We start from the raw sequence: 16,195 nt of genomic DNA, 5'->3' as shown, positions 1-16,195 counted from the left end.
AAGGTTGTGGAGATTAAATATTTATTTTAATTGAAACGAATATTTAAATTTATTTCGTGATGTTAAGAAGAGGTGAATTAAAAATTTTAGGGTCTGATGGTGGCTAACAATGACCAAGGACAATGGTGAGCAAAGACGACGCTGGGAAACTTTGATTGAATTTAAGGATTAAATTGTCATTTGTCTAAATTTCAAAAGTTAAATTGATATTTATCTAAAATGTAAGAGTTAGATTAAAAAATAAATTCTTTTGTTAATGTGTCATCATCAAATTAAAGACTCAATGACCAAAATATTATAAATCAATAATATAAATAACGAAAACATTATTTTTTAAAAAACCAATGATAAAAAATAAATAAAAATTAAACGAACGTAGCCATTTTGATAATTTGAGCTTCAGTTTGATTTGATATTTCTAAAATATTCAATTTAATCCTTAATAAAAAATTCGGGTCGGGTCGAATTCGGGTTTAGGGTAAAAAATACTCAATCTGACCTGGTTCGAAGAAATATAATTTTACTTTATATATTTATGAATAATTACAATAATATCTCTCTATATATTATTTTTTTTTCAATTAAATCACTATTTTTATTATTTCGAGTTGGGTCTGATTGAGTTCGAATTTTATCTCAAAAAATTGGGTCGGGTTCGGGTCGGGTGAAGGGTATATATTTTTCGAGTCGAATCAAGTCGAGTGAAGGATGTAAAATTTTTATGTCAGATCGGGTTGGCTGAAATCCGTCCCATATCGATCCCTACCTAAAAGGCATATTTTATACATATTTCTATTCTATCAATTTTATTTACGAGATCATTTTAATAATAATTTAAAATTAAAGGATCATAAAACACTTTAAAAATCAACTTAATAAGTATATAATTTAAGTAACTTATTCAGTGATCTTAATGATAAAATAAAATGTTATTCTTTTTAAAGAATATATATTTGAATAACTATGTCTATTGGGTATAGGGATAAGCATGGGACTGAATTAGACGGGTTCCTTCGACCCGACCCGATCAGTTTTTTAAATGTGATGTCGGGTCAGATTTATAGTAAAAAATACCCGACCAAACCCTAAAAAAATATAATTTTACCTTATATATTTAGAAATAATTACACTAATTAGAAATAATTACACTAATACCCCTCTATATTTTATTTTTTCAATTAAGTCAATGTTTTTGTTGAATAAAAATATTTTTTTATTATTTCGGGTCGGGTCAGGTTAGGTTCGAATCGGGTGAAATATTGTTTCATTAGGGTCGTGTCAGATCTCGGGTGGAAGAGTCATTGTTCTCGGGTTGGGTCGAGTGGATCAAAAATTCAACCCAACCTCACCTATACCATCCCTAACTGGGTATGTATTGTCAATAATTTCTTTTTAAATATATATTATCTTATAATTACACAAAAACTATATATATTAAGTTGACTCAAACTCGATCCAAATCAAATTTTTAGTACGAACCCAATCAGATCCGAAAAATAATCCTTTTTAAATATATGTTTATCAAAAATATCTCGTAATAAAAAATATTTTTTATTTTAATATTTATATATGATTATTTTTCTGATTGACACCCCTTTTTTACTATATAAGAGAAAACACATTTTTGTAGTCTTTTGCTCATGTGATAAAAGATGTATTTTGAAAGAAGCATCTTATGTTGATCTTTATAGAGATCAGTCATATTAGGTTGAAATGAAAGGAAAAAAAGAGATAAAAATAAAAAATACAAATTTTGTCTAGAAAAAATACACGTGTCAAAAATACGTAATTACATGAATACAAGTTAAGTGGTAACGACGGTGTGTGTATTAACATTATGTTCAATTAATGAATTTATGGATGTTTTAAATGTTATTTTTTTAGACGGTGTGTGTATTAACATTATGTTCAATTAATGAATTTATGGATGTTTTAAATGTTATTTTTTTATTTGTCCAAAGTTATTATAAGATAATATTTTATCGAAAGATTCTCAATAATTTAAAAATAAATATTTAAATATCACTATGGATATTGTGCTCAAACCGAGATTATTAGGACTAATAATCATCTATTAATCAATTGAATCATTTGGTTTGAGTTGGATGTCATAGTAAATAGTATTTTAATAGGTCTATTTAGGTAAAAAAAAAGCCATTTTAACCGGGCCGGGTTAAAATTAAATTCCAAAAATAAAAATTAAAGATGGAAAAATGTAATCGGCAGAGTTTTGCGTCTTTCACATCACATCGTTGCATCTCTGTTTTCGCTTACCCAACTGTGGAAGAGAATCCATTTTATCTTTGCAGATCTCCAAAATCTCACTTCCAAACCCTAAATTCATATTGCAAGTGAAGCTCCAATTTTTTTCTTTTGGGTTTAGACCTATCGACAAAAGCCGGCGATCGGAGTATATATATCCGATGATTCTAGAACCTTGATGAATAATCTTCACCAAGCTGCCTTCCTTCATGGACGTATGTAATCCGTATGATGCCTGAGCTGCGTAGCCACGCTCGTAGAAATCGGGCTTCCGTTAACCCATACCCGAATTCAAACCCGATTAATATTGTTCTCCAACCTGAACTAGAAACAGTAGGACGCGATTGTCGCTGCCGTTAATAATAACGAGCTTAACAACAACAGTAACAGACAATAATATTGTAAGCGTTGCCGGTTTTGAAACGACGCCGTTGGTAAGAAAGGAGGACGATAATATTAAATAGCTTAAGGTTTTGTCAGAACAGGTTGCGGAACAGAAGATGAACGAATTCGATAGTGGCGGCCGTAGCGGTGATAAGGGCCCCGGGGCTGAAGACGATGGAATCAAAGATCCGATTCCTGAAAAGGTTTCTTTTTTATTTTACTGGCTGTAATTTTTGGTTGTGGGGTTCTGTAGATTGTTGAATTAGTGACCATGACATTAGCATTTTAAAACAAGTTAATTTTGATGGTTGGTCCTAGTTGTAGGCTTCATTGAGCAAAGTAACAACATGAAGCTAGATAAGATAATGTTGAGAATGAAAAAAAAATCAGTTTAAGAAGTCATATTAGTCTTTAGAACGGATTCTTAATTCTTTGTTTTCTATGCAACAGGTTTCGGTAGGCGGTTCCCCGATGTATAGAATTGAAAAGAAATTGGGGAAAGGAGGCTTTGGACAAGTGTATGTTGGTCGGCGAATTAGCCTTATTGGTCCGGGAGCTCTAGAGGTGGCTAATAATATTATAGAAGATTCCGTTTCTTACTGAGTAGTTCATATCCCAAATGTGCTTAACTTTATGTTCGGATTTTAGGTAGCTTTAAAATTTGAGCATAAAAGCAGCAAAGGATGTAATTCTGGGCCACCATATGAGTGGCTAGTTTACAAGTGAGATTCTTATCATCTTATTTTTGTAATGGTTGTTATATTTGCATCAAAGCCTCATTAATCATGGCCTTTTGTCATTTGCGATTTAACGATGGCTTTTTGTTATTGTGCAGTGCACTTGGTGGTAGCCATGGTGTTCCTCGAGTTCATTACAAGGGTCGGCTAGGTGACTACTATATTATGGTATGTGTTTGCTTTGATGCAATCTCTTAGGTTTTGACATGCATATATATGTGTGTGTGTTTCAGGTTTCAGAGTATGATCTGAGGTGTTGCAATGTTTTTAACAGGTTATGGATATGCTTGGACCTAGCTTATGGGATGTTTGGAACAACAACTCGCACACGTATGTTCCTTGTGAAGTTACATGGTAGGTTTTGCTTTATTTATTCACAGAGAAACCATCTAATCACAGCTTACCTTTTCAATTCCAGGATGTCTATTGAAATGGTAGCATGTATTGCCATTGAAGCCATATCGATCTTAGAGAAGATGCACTCCACAGGGTGATACATTCTTATACTTTGCTTATGACTTTTTCCTTTTTGGTTTAAGATATTGCAAGAGGATTTGTGTTGTTAAGAGAGTTTATATGCTTGAGTTGATAAATGCTGATAATCAGTCTTCTAACTTAAGGTCTCTATCATTAGTTTTGGGTGGCAGTGATTATGATTCTTCCTGCTGTTTCTTTCTTTCTTTCTTTTTTTGGTGAGATAAACGCCTTTGGTACTATGATTCTATTGCTTATATACTTCTTAGATATGTGCATGGCGATGTGAAACCTGAAAATTTCTTGCTTGGTACTCCTGGAACTCCAGATGAGAAAAAACTTTTTCTTGTTGACCTTGGATTAGGTAAGCTGCAGAAAGTTTCTTTAAGATCTATTTCTATTGAGATCCAAATGATTTTTGACAGTTCTGTTTCTCTTTTGTCTTAACAGCTACCAGATGGCGAGATAGTTCGAGTGGTCAACATGTGGAGTACGACCAACGACCTGATGTTTTCAGGTAAAGCTAAAAAATTGCTATCCATTATCTTTACATGCTTTTCTTCTCCTTTTGTGCGTAAAATTTGATTTGCTAATTTATCCGGAGCTTTAAGCTTCATTTTCCTTTTCTATTTTGATTATTTCTTTACTGCAGGGGAACTGTACGATATGCTAGTGTGCATGCTCATCTTGGTAGAACTGGTAGTAGGAGAGATGATCTAGAGTCTCTGGCTTACACACTCATATTTCTCCTCCGTGGTCGGTTACCATGGCAAGGATATCAGGTTTGCATTTCCATATCATAACTTTCTACACACATATATATATTTCTTATCTCTTTCCTTTCTGATTCAAGTCGTTATTTTAGGGTGAAAATAAAGGCTTTCTTGTTAGTAAGAAGAAGATGGCCACCTCTCCAGAAACTTTGTGTTGCTTTTGCCCTGCTCCTTTCAGACAGTTTGTTGAGTACGTTGTGAATTTGAAGTTCGATGAGGAACCAAATTATGCAAAATATATTTCTCTTTTTGACGGGATTGTTGGTCCAAATCCAGATATTAGGCCAATAAATACTGATGGTGCTCATAAGGTACTTCTTACCTCTACATTATTTGGTTAACTTGTCATTCAGAAGTTTATCTAAGTTGTTGAAATTTATTCAACATATATGTATTTTTCTTGAAGCTTATATATCAAGTAGGACAAAAGAGGGGACGGTTAACAATGGAGGAAGAAGAGGATGAACATACGAAGAAGAAGGTTCGAATGGGTATGCCTGCAACTCAGTGGATTAGCGTGTATAATGCTCAGAGGCCTATGAAGCAAAGGTCTCTAAAAATCATCATTAAGATTTTCAAGTTATTAATAAGAGTAGATGTTTATAATTTATATCTTATGTTATAGATATCATTATAATGTAGCTGATGTGAGGCTTCCACAACATATTGAGAAAGGAAATGAAGATGGGTTATTTATTAGCAGTGTGGCTTCTTGTTCTAACCTGTGGGTTCTTATTATGGATGCTGGCACTGGCTTCACTGCACAAGTTTATGAACTCTCCCCATACTTTCTTCATAAGGTTGGTTATATTCTTTTGATTCTGAGACTTGTATATTGCAATTCTGCTATATTGCGCATATCGTTTGTATGCTATTTTGATTTTCCACATAGTAATATATGTCATTGTAAATAGCTATTATTAGTTTAGCACAATGTTCATCTACCATTTTTTTTTTGCTCTCTGAAGGAATGGATTATGGAGCAATGGGAGAAGAATTACTACATCAGTGCAATCGCAGGAGCTAATAATGGGAGTTCTTTAGTTGTAATGTCTAAAGGTCAGTTTAGCTATCCCTTGGGTATCTAAAAAGTTTCTATTTTTATATTTATACATCTATCTTATTTCTATTGCTGTATTGAATGTAGGGACTCAATATTTGCAGCAATCCTACAAAGTTAGTGATTCGTTTCCTTTCAAATGGATCAACAAAAAATGGAGGGAGGGGTTTTATGTGACTGACATGGCCACTGCTGGAAGCAGATGGGCAATTGTTATGTCACGTGGTGCTCCATTTTCTGACCAGGTTTATTGGATTTTTAGAATATCTGTTCAATTCCACTTTATTATTGTGTTAAATGAAAAACTTAAAGCGTTACTATATCTTGTTCTGGTGCACTTTCAGGTTGTAGAGTTAGATTTTCTATATCCTAGTGAGGGTATTCATCGAAGGTGGGATAGTGGCTATCGCATCACTTCAACTGCTGCAACTTGGGATCAAGCAGCTTTTGTTCTTAGTGTTCCAAGAAGAAAACCTTCAGATGAAACTCAGGAGACCCTTAGAACTTCTGCTTTCCCAAGCACTCATGTAAAGGTATTTACGTCAACTTTATCACTAGTTTATTTCATCCTTTTTCCTGTAAGTGTAAATGCTTATGCAGAGCTTTGTTTTCCAGGAGAAATGGGCGAAGAATCTCTATATTGCATCAGTTTGTTATGGTAGAACTGTTTCATGAACTGCCAAAGTTTTGTTCAGATGCCCTTCTCATTGTGTTTGATCTTGCACTTTTACAGCGAGGGACGACTCTACTGCTTCATTTTTCAGGAACTAAGCTCTTTAGCCAGATTGATTGATCACAGCATTAGGGAGTTGATGTATGCAAAACTCTACTTTATTGTCACCATAATGTAGTATCTAATCAAACACCTGTGCACTGTCATTCAATCAAGTTAAAATCTTTCAGCTCAGTTCTTATCTTTTTCTCCCGTTAGATGCTGACGTTCTTACCTTGTATAGTTTTGAAATCATAATTTCGTGGTTGAAGGCAAGTGCACAGGTTAAGTTTATTGTTGGTGTGCGAGGAACATGCAACGATGATTTTATGCTGGACCATAGATGCTTTCAGTCATTCGATCTGTGTACTATGCCTAGCATTGTTCTGGAGTAGATCATAATGATATTTTCAACCCTTAAACTTCTGGGATGTCTGATTTTACCTTAAAGAGAATGTTATTTTGTATATTTTTAAGTAACAGTATGTAATGGGATATCATTATTAGTTTCGGGATAATGTTGATGTTAGTATTCCCATTTCCATTATCCATCTAAATGTCTCGTCCATGGTTTACCTTCCTTCTGCCAAAACCCTATTTCCCGAATTTGTTTGGCTTAGATGTTCTCATCCCATTATTCTTTTCCAAAATGGAGAGTTCATGCTATTTTGTTTTACCTTGGTGAATGCTAAAGATTGATGTATCTATTTAAGCATTCAAATATTTGAAGTTGTGATATTTCAGTCTGATAATGCCATTTGCAATTTAGCTTGTACTTTGATCATCTATGCATCTTAAAGCTGTACTTTGGAGTTTGGACTTTATAATGGTGCTTTGTGGTGATTATTTATGAAGGCTCCCTGCATGTCAGCCTATGAGATGGTTTTGTTTCAGTGGCGGAGGTCAAAATCGCAAAAGAAGTGCCACTGAGGCCCTTTTATATGTGCCTAAAAGTTTCCTCGAAGGATCTGCAAGGAGACCACCCATTGATTTGGTAAGGAACTTTCACTGGTTAACTTGATCGTAGTTGCGAACCTAATTTCACTCTTTGCTGCTGCAGTTCTTGTGCATATATTGACATTCGATTCATTTTCAATATTTTGCCATGTATTTTTCAGGCACAACATCATCTTTCTTAGAAAGCATCAACCGTCTGTTTTTTCTTGCCTCTGAAGTGGTAAGCATATCATGGCTTTTTCGGCAATTCATATAATCGTCTTTAATGGGGAGTACCTGATAAATTCTTGGCCATATTGTATTTCGCCTTATGTGATTGTGACTGATGTCATATGGAAATACAAGCATCCACTCCTACGCTGGTTACATTCGGTTATTTTGGCACTTGATAACTAAGATCTTGAAACATGCCCGTGTTTGTGTTCACTTGCTTTCCATTCATTTGAGAACCTCTAATGCAGTGGGGTGTTTGTTTGTCACGGTCTATGCTAACCTGTGTTACTCGTAGTTTGGTGTAAACATCGAATGTAGGTATATACTTGACTCGGGTATGCTCAATTTCACGAGTTCTTCCATGTATTTAGAGAACTTGTGTCTAGATATGTGTGAGGCACGGGTACTTAGAACAAAATGAAGAGTTCGAGTAGGTACTTGTCTCAACCATGTTACATGGTTGCTTCTTGTTCTGGACAAAGAAACCTGAAGCAACAAGCAAGCGTGTCTTACTGAAGTGACTTGTTTATGCATTATAGTGGTAAATGGTTGAACAAATTGACTAATCACTTTCAGTTATTCTTTTATGGTCTGCCTCCCCCCGTGTTGAAATTTGCAACGACGCCAAAATTAATTCGAGAATTATTGATTGGTGATCATGGTGTTTCTTGCGGTTTTTCCGGTGCGGACTGAACACTCCTGCGGCATTGTATTTAACATAATATATTCGTCGGATTGTGGTGTGGACGGAAGAATTGATAGACTTTATGCTCCTGGTATTTACCAATGCATCCAGCTGAGATCTTCATGCACTAAAGAATGATGGTTTTACGGGAACTTTGGCTCCATTCCCTGGCTGATCCTGCTTCTTCTTGCTATGGGAAATTAGTGTAAATTGTTTGATATAATATTTATATCAATATATAATAAAATAACTCAGTTATCAATTACATTAATGTAGAGTTAAAATTGGATGAATTATACAAAATAAAATAAATTAAGGCATGACCCAAAATAATATAGAAAATAACTAAAATAGGACTAAAAATGTTGTACGAACACAAGTTATTTTGTATAATGAACCATTATTACGAATTATGCAATATATTCCAACAAATACGAAAAGATGATACGATTATTTACAAATTTGTAATACTTCAAACGCAAAAACAATAATATAAATAGGATCATCAACGTATATTTTCAACCCATAGAAATTATATAAACACAAGGGTAAGTTAACAAATTCATCGCTTAGTTTTCTTCTCACTTTTATTTTAGCCGATAAAATTAAAAAATTCAATTTACTCACTAAATTTTTAATTTATTCTTATTTCGACTGCTTTGTCATTAAATCTTTTTTTTTTTCATTTTTTTAGGAGAAAAATCCTAATTTCAAATTCATTTTGATTTCTCGATGATGAAGCATCTTCTTCCAAGTTTCAACGGTGGAGAGGAGAATAAGAAACTGAGTTGCATATCTTGATTTTTTGTTGATTGGAGGGTAAATATTATAGATTAGAGTGATTTGAGTTTAAGATTGAGTTTTATGAGTTTTAAAGTGGTATAAATAAAATCTAAAATGATATAGTGATATGAGACAATAAAACGAATTTATCGGTAATTTCGAGTGGTTGAAAAATGTCGATAAATAACAGCTACATCGTCAATATAACACAAAGAAGAAACTATAAAATTTTTTATTTTTGGAGAACAAATTTAATTAATATTATTATTAGCTGAAAATCTTCCAAAGTCCAAACACATACCGAAGTGGATTATAATTACTAATTAGTCAACCATTTAACATTGGAAATAAATATGAAAATTGAATATTGAACAATGAAAAAGCAAATACATAAAATCAACTTATAATAATGCTTTTTGTTGGACACATACCATCGGGGAACATTTCAAAGTCCTTAATGTTCATATTTCAAAATTGGCATACAGTTCAAGAGTTTGTTAGAGACGAACAATTTGACATTTACCACTCATTTAGACCTTCAGGTTAGTTGCTTTATATTGATATATGTTCATAATTATTTTAGATATTCCGTGTTTAAGCCGTGATAAAATTAATTGTTAATGCGTTTTTATGTTTATATTCTTTTTTACATTAGTATTGATGATATCTATCTTTCATCATCGACGATGGCATTTTTTTCGTATATTTTACTTTTTAAATTATTTGATTAAATTTTTAACCACTTTCATATATGATTGTATTTTTATTATTTAATAACTAGCTTCTATTCTTGGGTAATTTTAAGAGAAATGATTGATTAATATACTTAATTTATTTTTGTCAACTTATTGTTAAGATTGTGATTTTATTTTATATATTTTTAATTTATTCATAAAATTAATTGTTTTATTATTTTCAAAAGTTTAAACAAATAGATAAAATTGTAATTGTTAATACGAATATATCAACGAACGTTAAAATTTTATTTTATTTTACAAGTAACGTGAAAAAGTAAACAAATCTGATTTTTCTTTTTTTACTTCCTACGTCACATTAAAACATGACAGCCTAACTATTTTTAAAAGTAAATGTGCATGGTATAAATTTCTCTAAAATGATTAATCTGCTATTCATTCTATAATATAAGGACCTATCAAGCAATTTAACTAAAAAAGTGGTTGAGACGGTCAAAATTAAAGTTTACACCCTTTGATTTAGTAAAATTTTATTTTAGATCCTTTTAATAAGATTAATAGTTTGAATGAATTTGTTAATAAAATAAATCTAATTGAAAATATCGTTTTATAATAAAATGTTTGTAAAATTTAATTTGAATTAATCAATTAATAAATCAGATGCCAATAGTAATAGAATAATCGCACGACTTTAAAAGATATTATGAGGGAGAAGCCACACTCCCTGAAAGTTTCAAATTCTTATAAAATTTCATATCTTTAACATAAAATTCAACGTTTGTCTCTAAATGTTAGGTTAAAAATTTAAAAAAAATCAACCGTTGCAACCACCTGCCTAATAAATCTAAATGATTAGATTTACATGAATGCATAATAAATGGACTGGTAAAGAATTTGACCAAAACGAGAAAAGAGGGGAAAACTATACTTTCTCTCTCCATAGACGCGGAAAACATATTGCGTTTGTCACCGCACAGCAGCAAATCCGTCGGTCGTTCCCACGTTCCTCTCACGCCCACCAGGATGCTTTTGTTGAAACATTTGCTGGTATCCTTTCAATCATCGTTTTCATTATTTAATTCTCATTATTATTCCCGCATTGCAAGTTTCTGCCATGAAAACTCTACAAAAAAAAATTCTATTTGACACCAAATTTATATTATAAAAATCAACTCTACCTGTCCAAAGGATCTCCTTTTCCAACACCCATTTCAACGTGTCAAGCAGCCACCTTTCTTTTTCATTCTTTGATTTCATTTCCTGCCTTCTTACTTCACCTATAAAAAGGGGCTGCTTGGTTCCTGTTTTATTAAAAACATAAAGGCTAGAGCTTGTTTCTTTGTCGTGTTTTGTTCCTTCTCTTTGTAGTGTTTGCAGAGATCGGTGTTGGGTGGAGAAGAAAGAAGATTTGGGTGTTTGTTGTTGCTTAGAACAATGACGAGTGGTGGTGATTTAGTGGATAAGAAATCAGCTGTTGCTGGTGGCGTTGAAGATATGTATGGTGAGGATACTGCCACGATGGAGCAGCCTGTCACTCCATGGACCGTCTCTGTTGCTAGGTGATCTTTTATGTTCTCGTTGTTAAAATTTGAACTCCTGGTAATAATTGTTGCTTAATATTGTTCATACATTATAGATCGTTGATAGCAACATTCAAATTGTGCCGATAATAAACTGCTGTTTCTCTTTTGTTTGGACGGGACATTACAATCGATGATTCTAAGAAAAATAAGTTGTCTTTGGCGGGGAGGAAAAAGAGTCCGGAAAAGAAAACCCTTTTTTAGTCTATCATGGGGCAGATAGTGTTAGTTTCTTGATTGGATTGCTACTGTAGCTAAGGGTGAACATTCGAGCAGTCAGTTTTAATGAGATATATTTTTATAACTCAAATTTTATTTAAAATTTTCTCGAATCAAGTCGAATTTATAAAATTTGAGTGGAATCAAATCGAGTTGTTCGGGTTTATGTTTAAATTTAGCTATAAATATTTATAATGTTATGATACTAACTGAGTTAAATTTGAATGTTTTTTCTATAACCATGTGAGATATACTTATATATTTTTTCATATTTTTTCATACATGATATACATATGCTATGCAGAATTGTGAGGCTTACTCGAACTTGAATCTAATTATTAAAAATTTTGAGTTATTTGAGTTATTCGAGTCATATTTTATAATTCAAACTTTATTTGGATTTTTTTAAGTTGAGTAGAGTTTATAAAATTACAACTAGAGTTGAGTCGAGTTTTGTTCATCCTTACTTGTAGGCTGACTGGTTGATTGAATATAGTCGCTTGACAATATATTTGACTCAGATAGATCATGTGGGTAAGTCAGTGATCATGTCATGAATTTATTGATAACCGGAGGTTATAGATCTCCAGAAACTCTACTTAGCGGGAGAATACCACCGGAGGTTTCGATCTCCGGATGTATAACTTGGCTTTGTTTGGTGGCAATATAATGAAAAAAGCTTAATCCTGTGCCATGTTTATCAAAATGTCTACAAGACAGCAAATTGCATCAAATATGACATATAAAGTTATATTTGTCTGTATGGTGGTGGTTGTTGCATATGATTTAACAAAGTGAAATGATGCATTGTAACATGATTTGAAAATTTTGTTAATCTTTCAACTGAAGTTAGATCTCTGTGAATCTTGTTGCAGTGGATATACATTGATACGCGACCCGCGCCACAACAAAGGTCTTGCGTTCACCGAGAAAGAGCGAGACGCTCATTACCTGCGTGGCCTCCTGCCCCCGGCTGTTCTAAGTCAAGAGCTTCAGGAGAAGAGGATGATGCATAACATTCGCCAATATAAAGTTCCTTTGCAAAGGTACATGGCCATGATGGATCTTCAGGTATATACTTGTTCTTGCCTTGTGTTCTAAGTCACTTGTTGCACTTTCATTTGAATCCATTTATGACTTCAACTTACCGATCATCGATTTGCATCTTACAGGAGAGGAATGAACGGCTTTTCTACAAGCTTCTCATTGATAACGTGGAGGAACTTCTCCCGGTTGTTTACACTCCAACGGTCGGCGAGGCTTGCCAGAAGTACGGGAGCATTTTCCGGCGCCCTCAGGGTCTTTACATCAGTTTGAAAGAGAAGTATGTGTTTGATTATGCCCTCTGTATGTATTCTGTTGATGTAGAGTTGTTGCAATTGAATCACAATAACTAAGTATCACAATCTATCAGGGGGAAGATTCTTGAAGTATTGAAAAACTGGCCCGAGAGAAACGTCCAAGTCATCGTTGTCACGGACGGTGAGAGAATTTTGGGACTCGGAGATCTCGGTTGCCAGGTAATGCAATATTTGTATCGAATCTGTGAGTTGGAACCATGACCATATCTCTCTTTTTATCTATAAACTTAATGAACTTTGATATTATGATTGCTTTCAGGGGATGGGTATACCTGTAGGAAAACTCTCTCTATACACAGCTTTGGGAGGAGTCCGTCCATCTGCAGTAAGCATTGCTAAAATCACCTCGTCTCGTGCTCAATTTTCCTTCTTTTTTTTCTTCGTTTCTCCTTTGTCCCCTATGGATGACTCCGTAGTGAAAATGGGGTTACGGTAAATGTCGCAATAGTGTCCTAATTGCATGTATGATGTCGGTTCGGATTTCTGCAGCTTAACTGAATGCGGTAAACTCCATAAATCAACTAATAAGTTTTTAATATTTCAGTGCTTGCCTATTACTATTGATGTTGGGACGAACAATGAGAAGCTGTTAAACGACGAGTTTTACATCGGCCTCAGGCGAAGGAGGGCGACTGGACAGGTTCGATGGTTCTTCTTTGCTTCTATATGCTTAACATCCGGTCATATATAACATGCTTATTCTTTACGTGTATTTACTTATCTTACCAATCTACATCGGTTTCCGTGGTGTAGGAATATGATGAACTTCTTCATGAGTTCATGTCTGCAGTTAAGCAAAATTACGGGGAGAAAGTCCTGATACAGGTGATTACCGATTCACTGTCATCCCATTTAATTTCGGAATTTTACGTACTCAATTCTCTGAATAAGATAATATTTTCAGTTCGAAGATTTTGCAAACCACAATGCATTTGAGCTGTTGGCAAGATACTGTTCTAGTCATCTCGTTTTCAACGATGACATACAGGTAATATACCCTTTAACTAGATTCTCCTCTTCTCTTTTCCCTTAATGGTTATTCTGGTTTCTTATTCGGAAACGCTTTCATAATGGCAGGGTACCGCATCCGTGGTGCTGGCCGGGCTTATTGCGGCCCTGAAATTACTCGGTGGAACACTCGCTGACCATAGGTTTTTGTTCCTTGGTGCTGGAGAGGTAAGGCTCGATTAAACTTTTGTAGACAATACTTGCTACTAATCAGGCTGTTCGGATTTCATCGATTCTTTGCAGTATTTCTATTCAGGTCACTTAACTTTTGCCCCTTCTTTCATCTGTAAACCTATTACATATGTTTGTCATCTAAATAGCCGTTTCTTTTTGGTGTCGATAGGCCGGAACTGGTATCGCAGAGCTAATAGCTCTTGAGATGTCAAAGAAGGTAAGAAGTTACTGTATTTTCTTATGATAAGGATTTGCTTCCTTGGGTTCATGGCTAAACATGTTTTGTGTCGTGACAGACTGGAAATCCGATCGAAGAGAATCGCAAGAAGATTTGGCTCGTAGACTCAAAGGTACTGTGAATCTCATCCAAGTATCTTGTATAAAAGATGCTTAGATCTCCTTACCAAAAATGACTGATTTTTGTGCATCATTTCTCAATGCGATGAGTTCGAATCGTGTGGCAGGGGTTGATTGTCGCGTCCCGAAAGCAGTCACTTCAACACTTCAAGAAACCTTGGGCTCATGAGCATGAACCTGTCACGAAACTTGTTGATGCCATCAAGGTAAGCAACTAGTCTCTAAATTTTCACGATTCGAGAAAGAAATGTTTCATATTCATACATTTATACATATATATTACCTTTCTTTTGATTAAGCAGGCAATCAAACCGACGGTCTTGATTGGAACATCTGGAGTGGGAAAACAATTCACAAAGGAAGTTGTTGAAGCAATGACATCCATCAATGAGGTTCTCTCTCTCTTTCTAACTATATATACATAACATGTATGCATGGATGGATGCGCATACATACGTATGTATGTTGACATTATCTAAACCGAAGATTTTTGTACTAACCTTTGACGGTCGACTTGCAGAAACCTCTTATCATGGCTCTATCAAACCCGACCTCACAAGCTGAGTGTACAGCAGAAGAAGCATATACATGGAGTGAGGTATATGACATGCAATTTTCTTCTACGTTCTTTTAGCTTGGATGCTTTATCTCGTCTTAAAGCTTCGAATTTTGTACGGATTCAAGTAAAACTAATCTTAAAAGAGAACACTCTTTCTTACCATTTTCCTTTTAATCTTCAGGGTCGTGCAATCTTTGCAAGCGGAAGCCCATTTGACCCCTTTGAATACAATGGCAAAGTCTTCGTGCCCGGCCAGGTATCTACCGTCTGTCCCTTGAGCATTTTCGCAGCTCAAAAATGCAGTTTTGTTACATCTCTAAGTTCGTAAATCTGACTCTAATATCTCTCCATGTTTGATGTAAATTTAGGCAAACAATGCTTACATTTTCCCCGGATTTGGTTTGGGGTTAATAACATCCGGTGCGATCCGTGTACACGACGACATGCTTTTGGCAGCCTGTAAGTGCATCAAGCAAACCTTGCATAAAATTTCCTCTGGTTATCTTTCGAGCCGTGCAAATGGACTTAGCTGGTTTTTTCCGATTGCGACAGCGGAAGCTTTGGCGTCACAAGTGACAGAAGAACACTTTGAAAAGGGATTAATTTACCCACCATTCTCCAATATCAGAAAGATCTCAGCTAACATTGCTGCGAAGGTTGCTGCCAAGGCATACGAGCTCGGTGAGTTCCCCGACTTTGTCGCTTTGATTCTTTATTTTTCTTGAAGTATGCATGCCGATAATTCCGAACTAAAACATCCAAAATCTTAGAAAAATAAACTGTACATTCGGGTGGAAACATACCCATATCCGATATTTACATGCGTACGAATTGTTCGATTAATTGATGTTATTGTTGGCATACTAGGGTTGGCATCTCACCTTCCTCAGCCGAAAGATCTGGTTAAATACGCGGAGAGCTGCATGTACAACCCTGGGTATAGATCATATCTCTGATGTTCAATTTTGTTACTCTTAATCAAAATTTCTTCGTTAGTTTCTTGTATCCGGGCTCATCGCCTAGTTATTAGCAGGAATCTATTGATTTCTTCTTACTTTTTTCTCTTCCGATGGAAACTGTTCTGATGATACTTCTATGTTTGAAATAGAACACAATAATATTCAGCCGTTTAACTGTCATTGCTAGAGTGATTATTTGATCGAATCAAGTGAAAAAACGAGTACCATTTTATCATCCAAACA

At 34.6% G+C, this 16,195-nt stretch overlaps 2 protein-coding genes across 3 annotated transcripts; both read left to right on the top strand.

The window, feature by feature from the left end:
* The first annotated feature begins 2,255 nt into the window (after positions 1–2,255).
* LOC120176868 (casein kinase 1-like protein HD16) lies at positions 2,256–6,949 on the top strand. Its single transcript, XM_039183176.1, has 16 exons — positions 2,256–2,849; positions 3,097–3,210; positions 3,295–3,368; positions 3,482–3,551; positions 3,658–3,713; positions 3,802–3,873; positions 4,127–4,221; positions 4,308–4,374; positions 4,510–4,639; positions 4,723–4,941; positions 5,037–5,179; positions 5,256–5,430; positions 5,599–5,689; positions 5,778–5,935; positions 6,035–6,223; positions 6,306–6,949. The coding sequence occupies exons 1-16, from the start codon at positions 2,763–2,765 to the stop codon at positions 6,363–6,365; spliced, it is 1,800 nt and encodes a 599-aa protein (XP_039039107.1). The 5' UTR covers positions 2,256–2,762; the 3' UTR covers positions 6,366–6,949.
* A 3,756-nt stretch (positions 6,950–10,705) lies between these two features.
* LOC120176857 (NADP-dependent malic enzyme-like) lies at positions 10,706–16,132 on the top strand. 2 transcript variants are annotated; one of them, XM_039183170.1, is made up of 19 exons: positions 10,706–10,782; positions 11,113–11,294; positions 12,410–12,605; positions 12,707–12,858; positions 12,949–13,054; positions 13,155–13,220; positions 13,440–13,535; positions 13,649–13,720; positions 13,800–13,883; positions 13,973–14,071; positions 14,247–14,294; positions 14,374–14,427; positions 14,542–14,640; positions 14,737–14,826; positions 14,955–15,032; positions 15,175–15,249; positions 15,362–15,452; positions 15,546–15,674; positions 15,861–16,132. In XM_039183170.1, exons 1-19 carry the CDS (start codon positions 10,759–10,761, stop codon positions 15,947–15,949), a joined length of 1,830 nt encoding a protein of 609 aa, XP_039039101.1. In that variant the 5' UTR covers positions 10,706–10,758; the 3' UTR covers positions 15,950–16,132. The 2 variants fall into 2 exon arrangements, with proteins under 2 accessions (XP_039039101.1, XP_039039100.1); XM_039183169.1 differs by having other exon boundaries at positions 10,744–10,782; positions 11,104–11,294.
* The last annotated feature ends 63 nt before the right edge of the window (positions 16,133–16,195 follow it).

This window comes from Hibiscus syriacus, unplaced genomic scaffold, assembly GCF_006381635.1.
Source record: "Hibiscus syriacus cultivar Baekdansim isolate YM2019G1 unplaced genomic scaffold, ASM638163v2 tig00112259_pilon, whole genome shotgun sequence".
Lineage (NCBI taxonomy): Eukaryota > Viridiplantae > Streptophyta > Magnoliopsida > Malvales > Malvaceae > Hibiscus > Hibiscus syriacus.
This window is presented reverse-complemented; position numbering and strand designations above follow the sequence as displayed.